The 9,584-nt window shown below is 35.1% G+C and overlaps 1 protein-coding gene across 1 annotated transcript; it reads left to right on the top strand.

Annotated features, from left to right (window-relative positions):
- Window positions 1–7,298: 7,298 nt before the first annotated feature.
- LOC119877302 (syntenin-1) lies at window positions 7,299–9,373 on the top strand. The gene has a single exon (XM_038565270.1). The coding sequence runs from the start codon at window positions 7,348–7,350 to the stop codon at window positions 8,242–8,244; it is 897 nt and encodes a 298-aa protein (XP_038421198.1). The 5' UTR covers window positions 7,299–7,347; the 3' UTR covers window positions 8,245–9,373.
- The last annotated feature ends 211 nt before the right edge of the window (window positions 9,374–9,584 follow it).

The following is a 9,584-nucleotide window of genomic DNA, read 5'->3' as shown; positions in this document are numbered from 1 at the left end:
GATGTAATGTACAGCATAGGGTCTGTGCCTAACACTGTTGTGTGATATACTGGAACATTGTTAAGAGAGTAGATCCTACATTCTCATCACAAGGAGGAAAATTTTTTTTGTTTCTTTTTTCTCTTTTCTTTTTCTTTTATTCATAGGAGAATAGAGATACCTGAACCTGTAGTGGTAATCATTTCACAGTATATTTAAGTCAGGCTATCATGCTTTTATGCCTTAAATATACAGGGATATATGTGAATTATTTCTCAGTAAAATTGGAAAAATTTTTCATCAGAAAGAGGGACATTTTAGAGAGTTCATTTAGAAAGGAGTCAGTACCTGTGAGTATGCTGATCTTCATTTGATAATATTTAAGGCACTTAAAAGTCTCAGTCACTGAATCTAAATGATTTTGGAATTCATAAAGAAACCTGACACCAGGGGCATGCACTTTCATTACGGTGTTACATTTCATTATTTTGCTAAACTCTGGTGAATGCATTTGACTCCCACAGAGATCAGATCTGAAAAAGCCACATAGAGATGACAGTGTGTAAGCTGAAAATCAGAGAGAGGTCACTGGTGGGATATGAGAAGCCATGTTTTGACATTTGTCAAATGTTAACAAAACAATCCACATTAATCTGACATCTATGGATAGTAAAAGGTAACAGCAGGAGCAAATGGGGCATGGATAATCCAAAGCATGAGCTAATGTAAAATTAATTTATATTTGATTAGTGGTGACATTATGTAATTTCTGTAATATCTATTTGCTTTATATTTTCTTCTGCTTATGTTGTAATTGGGTTCAACTCCCTGAGTACACCCTAGCTGGGTGATGTGCAGTTAAACATTTTCAGTGAATAGTGATTAAAAATTTTTTCTAAGTAGTGTAAATTTTATTTGGGTACAAATATGTCAGAGTATATACTGTGAGAAATCGTAGAAGTCTCTTGACTAAGAAAATCTTTGAGCAGGGACAGATCCGAAATAGGCAACCAGTAGTGTTGGAAAAAACATGTGGATTACAAGACTTGGGAACATGGTGTTTGGTGATAAGAAATCACTAAATTTAAAAGGAATTTTGATGAGAATTTTAGCTGGGAAACAGGATGTTATTTGGTTGGAACACACTCCTTAAGCTAGTCTGAGACAAGCACTCCTGGCAGAAACTGCTGCCCTGGCACTGGGTGCCAGATTGTGAAGGAGGCTGCAACGCAGAGTGCTTACTTCAGCCCCACATTTACCATGGATGCTCAATAACTTGTGGAAGATGATGAGGTTCCATATTGATTTTTCAGTCATATTCAGACCCTGAGATAATAAGGAATGGAGTAGGGCCATCGCCTGAGTTTAAAGGACAAATTAGAACTGATGGCTGCTGGATTTGCATGTTAACATTTGTTTTTCCATTTACATAGAATCTCCCTTTGCAAATATTATCCATAGTAAATTTTCTGCCCATAATTTCAGATTAGCTAAATTTCAACATGACTTAGACCTGCATTTTGAAATAAGGAACACAGACACACATTCTTCTCCTGACTCTATAGAATTCTTGTATGACCGCAGTCAAATCACTTAATCTTTCTTGGACTCAATTACTTTATTTGCTTAATGAATGGTGGGTGGGAGACAATTTCATGTAAGATCCCCTTTGGCCATATGAATTCCCTGTTTAGAGTGTTATATATTAGACTTAACATATCACAAGAGTTTTAGATCAGACTAAAGGAAGGGCTTTATTTTTAAGAAGCATCTGGAAGTATTTAGGTAAAGGTAAGAGTTCCAAGCCAAATGATGGAATCATCCTCCCTTACATGAATATAACTTTCTATCTTGAAAAGCAGGTAACTAAACTAAACCTCTGAGATCTCGAGATCTTGTTATCTCAATGTTTCTTCTCTTTATAGGAAAGGAGAAATGATTCATGCATTTAAAATTGTTTGGAGCTAATATCTTTTCATTGCTACTTTGAAGAATTAGAAACTAAAATTTTTCATTTTAAATTATACACATGGAATAATTCAGTGAAAAGTACTGACATTGTAGAAAGATTGACAATAGATATGGACAGGCTCATCTATTTAATGGATTGACTACTCAATGCATTAACAGAGTCATCGAAACTTTGCATATATAAAGCCATCATTGAGCCCCTTGACACTTTTGCACCATCTTGGTGAAGAAGGAGAAAAGCAATATGACAAATCTTATGCCCTGGGAACGCCAGGTGTTTCTGGTAATAACACAAAAGTTAAAGTTGCTTCATTCTCAGCCAATTGATGAAAGTATCCTGAAGAAGGTAAAGACCATAATTATGTACATTTTCTAAGATCATGTAGGAAACACAGCTTTCATCCTTTTTACAAACCAACAAATGATAGCATATATACACTATGGGATACCAGGGAAGCAGTGCATAAATAGCAGATGCATTAGGCCACAGTTGCATACAAAATTTATTCTTCAGAGCAGCACTCAATCTGAGGGTAAAATCTCTGATGTCAGATGATAAACCTACCTTGTGCAAAATACTATGATAGGAAGGATATTGGGTTGGTATCAAAGAAACACAGTTTTGAAGAAGCTTAAAGTCTAATAGAAAAGAATAATAGAAATTCAAGTCAAGATTTCCTAAGGTGTTTTCCATCTAACCCTGTCTCCATAGGATTCCTAACACACCAGGCTGTCATCTAGGTTTTTGTTGCTGGTTTACTCTTTCTAAATTATCAAATCATTGCAGTGGGAGGGTCAGTCTCTTCAGGCCTCTACACACAATCATCTGATTACAGAGGCCCTCCCTGACCACGCTGTGTAGACTAGCAACACTCATCATTGCCTAGTCTGCTTTTTCTCCAAGGTTTTTATCATCATCTGTCAAACCATGAATTTGCTTGCTGATTTTTTTTTCTTTTCTGTATCCTCACTCTAGGATATAAATCCTATGGGTCCATGGGCTTTTCTGTTTTGTTCACTATCCTCAATGACTAGAATAATGATCGATACTCAGAAATTGCATTATCAGTATTTGCTGAAGGAATAAATGTAAGTATACATGAACAAATGAAATTAGTTAATATATTTATTGGCATGAATGTAAAGTATTAAAATATTCAGAGTGGTACTCATACAGGATTCCAAGTTCATCTTATTTTCAATACTTTTGTACTTTTATGATAAGCACACTTTATTTCTACAATTGAAAAATCCAAAAATATTTCTATTAAAAAAAGGTCAATGCCCTGCCTTGAAATAGAATGACACAGATGACTCTCAGAAAGATTCATACATATATTTCTAATCATTTTCAGGGAAAATAAATTTGACTTCTCTACCAAAGTAACCTATCCAGCATTCAACATCTCTCGTCAAAAGGAAATCTTTTACCTCATGTGCATTTTCTTTGTTTTTTTTTTCCCCCATATGGTCTGTCTTTTTGGTCTTTGATAGCAGAGATACTTCTATTAAAATACTCCAACAGTTTACTCCAAAAAATGTTGATAAAATATAAGATATATATATATATATATATATATATATATATATATATATATAGAAACTATGTAATAGTAGGGAAAGGTGTGTTTCCTGGGGAAAGAAAAAGTTTTAATTCAAATGAAACTATCATGTGTGTGCCAGGCAAGATTTTTTTTTTTAATTTCAGTGAGCCAATAGCATGTAGTTGTCAGATTTTCTCAGAAGTCTAAGAACAAGTTCATATTTTAATAGGTAAAAGTTTTCAAGGAAATATTTAACAATACAGATGTGTATATGTTTATAAAATAAAAAAGATACTGTCTGTATCCTTGCCTTTACCTTCAAGGAAGATAATGGAGATTTTTTGTGATACTATTTTACTTTAAGCAGAACAGGGATATTACTTAACTATGTAATTACCTTGTTTTCACTACTTACTTTTTTAAAGTAGCGACAGCTTAAAGATTGAATTATACATATTCATATCAAAGCAAAATATTTCTTAAAGAAATTACAACCTTTTTTCCTTCTTTAATGCATGAATTTCATTTTTACTGATATATTTCCTTTTGGAATGCTAAACCATTATGATAAGAAGGATGACTAGGTAGATGATAGATAGATAGATAGATAGATAGATAGATAGATAGATAGATAGATAATAGATAGATAGATACATAGATAGATAGATAGATGATAGAAAGCAAGTTGATTTTCATATCTTTCAAGAAAAAATAACCTAACGGATAAGATTTTGAGTAGTTAAGTAGGTACATAGATAAGTAGCTAGCTAGATAGATACATAGAGATATATATAGCTAGAGATTTGTAACCAAGTAGATACATGAAATCTTTGTTAGATTTCTAAAAAGACGAATTTTGAGTAATAAAAGACTTTATAGTATTATCTTCAGTATCTTAATCAAATGGAGAAAAATATTTCAAGTGCAGTCATTAGAATAGATAGTAGATTAATGCTAGAAAGAAGATATAGGGAAATTATATGATTATTTGTAAATGGTTGATATAGCTAAATGTGAAAATAAATGATTTCACACTGTGCTATGCCTAGCTCTCTAAGTAAATAACTGAAACTCTACAGCAGAGATTCAAATGCAAATTATCCACGATGCTTTTTGATTTTGTATTAAAAAGTGAGAACTGCATGAGTCCAACTTTTTAATTAGAAAGATTTTTCTCATCAAACATTCAGATATAATAGCCAAAATTATTCAACTACCTTGTAAATTATTTACATATGAAGAAATTATTTCAAAAATCTATTCCCATCAAATGGGTGCTTATTATTTTTTTTTATCTTTTCTTATGCTGCCAGAGTTTACAAATCAGAACTGATTGGATGACAAATAAACATTTCCTACTAAATGGTTAGAATTAAGATTTGCAAATGATTCTCAAAAACTTACTAACCAAAACTTACAACACAGTCCTCTTCCCAAAGACAGTATTTCACATCTCTCTTAACTATGACGTGCTACAGCAAAGGTAAATTTTTCTCCAAGGTTCTTATATGGTGAACAAAATATATATATGAATATGGAGTCATTATTTCAATTGTTCATTGTATTGTCAGAAATGTTGAGTTGGCCTTCTCACTCACTCCCTATTAAATAGCTGTGTTACCCCTGGCAAGTGTTTTTTTTTTTTTTTTTTTTAAGATTTTATTTATTAATTCATGAGAGACACAGAGAGAGAGAGAGAGAGAGAAGCAGGCTCCATGCAGGGAGCCCGATGTGGGATCACACCCTGGGCCGAAGGCAGGTGCTAAACCACTGAGCCACCCAGAGATTCCCCCCAAATGGTTCTTTAAAGCTGAATCCATATCCTGTAGGCAGGGGCAGCCAGTAAGATCTGCCTTAACCATTGCTGTGGGAATTAAATAAAATAGCATATGTAGACCATCTAACATAGTGGTTACACACAGCAGTCACTTAAAAAATTTTAATCCTTTTCAAAGTTCTGTCTTCTAATCATACTTGTGAGTAATCTACATACAAATGGATCTTAGCCAAACTACTCAAAATTTCTTTTTGGTCTCAATTTGTTAATTGGTAAAATGAGGATAATTTTACATCCCTTTCTTTGTAATAAGGGTCAAATGAGAAAAAAATATATGCATATACACTTGTGTTTGTATGTATCTACATACACAAAAATATTCCAAATAGTATAACAAACCATGCAAACTTTGGATCACTCAGTGAGAAATTCCTTTAAAATTTAGATTCAATAATTCTATATTACTTATACTATTATAAAGCTTGCTGTTCTTGGAAATTTATCTTTAAATAGATTAACTTTTTCTGTAACTAAATATTTACAAAATTATTCAGGGCCATCATTTTGTGCTTTATAAATGATTCCACCTCACTATGGCATTTCAATATCTTTCCATTGTATTAGGACCTCATGACCCATGGTTAATACTAATATCTTGGTAGATCTTTCTTTCTTTGGCTCCTCCCATACTCTCAATGCATCTGCATTACTCTAATCAGATGATCTGAAAAGGCACATACCACATGGATGCATCAGCACAAATCTGTTTTAACTTCTAAGAATGCAGTGCACTTCTGTAAATACATTGAGCATTTATGTGTTCATGTAAGTGTAGGAACATGTGGTATATGTCTGTGTGGTCCTGTGTGTCCATACATTATTTCACCGATGTATTCAGTCCACATTTATACCTGACCCTATGGGTTCAAATCCTTGTTCTATTACTAGTTGTGTAACTTTAGGCAAAAGCTTAACCTCTGTTACCCAGTTTTCTCATCTGCAAAAATGAAGATAATAAAATGAAGATAATAACAATATTTGTTTTAGTCCATCTGTGTTGTTGAAAACCAATTTCCATGCTTTGGACCCAAAATATAATACAAAGACAGAGTTTGGGATAAAAAGAAACAACAGCTTTATTTCTTTATTTCTGGGCAAAGGAGGCTTCAGCAGGCTGAGGACTTCAAAAATCCACAAGCCCCCTGGAAGAAGGGGATGGGGGGTTTTATAGTAAATACAAGATCTAGTCGGTTTTGACAGGAATTGTATAAATGCTGCCTGATTCCTTTGTAATGTTTTCAGGTAGCAGGTTCCTGAAAGAAGAGGCTAAGAAGGAAGAGGAGGGGAGACTTGTGAAAGAGGAAAAAAGGTTACTTAGTTTAAAACCAAGGTTTTCTGAAACATTAGTGCAGCCATTTTGTTTTTTGTTCAACTTTATGCTTTTCAGTGGTTTCATTTGTGCTGTTCTAACAAACTACCATAGACTGGGTGGCTTATAAACAACAAAAATTTATTCCTCACAATTCTGGAGACTGGAAGGTCCAAGATCATGGTGCCAAACAGATTCGGTGAGGACCCACGTCTTCATAGATAGCTGTCTTGTCAACGTGTCCTTACATGGAGAGGGGTCAAGCTAGCTCTCTGGTGTCTCTTTTATAAAGGCACAAATCTCATTCATTAAATTCCACCCATGTGACCTAATCACCTCCCAAAGACCCTAATAACAGCCCCTTAGGGGGTACGATTTCAACATATGAATTTGAGGGTGACACGGACATTCAGTCCATAGCAATACCTAACTCACAGGGTTGTTGTGAGGAATAAATACATTAATACCAATGAGTGCCTAAGGACAGTGTTTGCCTGCTCATCAATCCAGTCAATATTAGTTTTTATGATTATCAAGCACCTAATTTTTCCAGGAGCTCTCTTCCACAAGGTGAGCAAAGCACAGAAAACCTCTGCTCTTAGCTTACAGTCCAGTGCCAAGATGAAAGGATACATAAAAACTAAATACGTAGAGTAACCGGAGGCGGCGGCGGCGGCGGGTCCTGCGACCGAGAAAAATCTGCAAAAATGTCTCTCTACCCATCTCTTGAAGACCTGAAGGTAGACAAAGTTCTTCAGGCTCAAACTGCCTTTTCTGCAAATCCTGCCAACCCAGCAATTTTGTCTGAAGCTTCTGCTCCCATCTCTCAAGATGGAAATCTCTATCCTAAACTATATCCGGAGCTGTCCCAGTACATGGGCCTGAGTTTAAATGATGAAGAAATCCGTGCAAATATGGCCTTGGCCCCTGGAGCATCAGTTCAGGGGCAGTTGGTAGCAAGACCTTCCAGTATGAACTATATGGTAGCTCCTGTAACTGGTAACGATGTTGGAATTCGTAGAGCAGAAATTAAGCAAGGGATTCGTGAAGTCATTTTGTGTAAGGATCAAGATGGAAAAATTGGACTCAGGCTTAAATCAATAGATAATGGTATATTTGTTCAACTGGTCCAGGCAAATTCTCCAGCCTCGTTGGTTGGTCTGAGATTTGGGGACCAAGTACTCCAGATCAATGGGGAAAACTGTGCAGGCTGGAGCTCTGATAAAGCTCACAAGGTGCTCAAACAGGCTTTTGGAGAGAAGATTACTATGACTGTTCGTGACAGGCCCTTTGAACGGACAGTTACCATGCATAAGGATAGTACCGGACATGTTGGCTTTATCTTTAAAAATGGAAAGATAACATCCATAGTGAAAGATAGTTCTGCAGCCAGAAATGGTCTTCTCACAGAACATAACATCTGTGAAGTCAATGGGCAGAATGTCATTGGGCTGAAGGACTCTCAAATTGCAGACATACTGTCAACATCTGAGACTGTAGTTACTATTACAATCATGCCTGCTTTTATCTTTGAACATATTATTAAACGGATGGCACCAAGCATTATGAAGAGCCTGATGGATCACACCATTCCTGAGGTTTAAAAGTCATGGCACAATGGAAACTTCACCAAACTTCTCCAGTTTACTTCTTGGGCAACTTAACTTTATATTATGCACATGAAGCTTTCCAGGAGCCAGAGCGCATATGCGGCATGATGAAGACCTTTCTATCTTACATTATGGCTGGGAATCTCACTGTTTAGATTGGATATCTTGTTCACACTTCAAGATTGTTGTAGCCTTATCCTGGTTTTACAGATGTGAAACTTTGGACAGATTTACTGATTTTCCTAGAGTAGTTTCTCTACTGGAAACCTGATGCTTTTATAAGCCATTACGATTAGAGTGACTGATACAGTCTTGGCTCTGTGTTAGAACCAATCACCTTTATCTTACATATCAAGTAGAGCTGTTCATATTACTTTAGTTCTATGGTATAATTGCGTTTTTAATGTGTTGCCATAGTACATGTAGAATGACTGCTTTTGATGCTTTTTTAGTTCTGTGGGTGTGCGTGTGCGCGCGCGTGTAAAACACCAAGTACACTGGTTTCATTCCATGTAAGCATTATACAGTGTATGTAGGTTGTAAGAGATTGTGTTGGTCATCATTAAATTGTAACTACCTTCACTTAATATGCTTGAACTGTCGCCTTAACTGTGTTAAGCATCTAGAATAAAAGCCAAAATAGAACTATTGCTGCCTTTCTAAAACCCAAAATGCAGTTCTATGTTAAACTGAAATGTACACTAGCCCAGAACAATGTAATGATACATACTGAGCTATACAGCATAGCTGCTTAGTTGCATTTGAGATTTTTCTAGTCATTGTGTAATGGAAATTTCTTTCTTCTAAAAGTTACCGGTATTTTAGTTTCTGAGAAATGAATCACTATGTATTAAATGTAAAAATTCTTGTACCAAATAGGATAACTATTTTGACTTCCTTTATTCACTTGTAGGTTAAGTGGAATAATACCTAATTTTGTCATTTACTCTTAAATTCTGTAACCTACCCTCTTTGAGATCGTCTTAGGATGTTTCCCAGGTAATCTGTTCCATTTCCTGACCCCTCCCTACAAACAAAATGGCAATGACACTTTATCCTGATTTTTTTCTTTTTGGTTTATGTCTATTCCATTTTAATTAAATACATATAAATAAAAAAAAAACTAAATACGTAAATAAGATAATTTCAAATGGTAATAAGTGCTACAAAGGAGAAGCAAAACAGTCACACAATAGTCATAAAGGTCTTATTAGCTAGTATGGTCAACAAAGGCTTCTCTGAGGACGTGACACTTTAATTGAATTCTGCTTGACAAGAAGGAGCCACTCAGGCAATATGGTAGAGAAGTAATGTAGGGAATATGAAAAGCACAT

Source organism: Canis lupus, chromosome 20, assembly GCF_011100685.1.
Source record: "Canis lupus familiaris isolate Mischka breed German Shepherd chromosome 20, alternate assembly UU_Cfam_GSD_1.0, whole genome shotgun sequence".
Taxonomy (NCBI): Eukaryota; Metazoa; Chordata; class Mammalia; order Carnivora; family Canidae; genus Canis; species Canis lupus.
The sequence above is the reverse complement of the archived record's forward strand: the minus strand, read 5'-3'. Positions and strand labels throughout refer to the sequence as shown.

Coding starts and splice junctions, on each gene's coding strand:
- LOC119877302 (XM_038565270.1), top strand. CDS start 7,348: ATGTCTCTCTACCCATCTCTTGAAGACCTGAAGGTAGACAAAGTTCTT.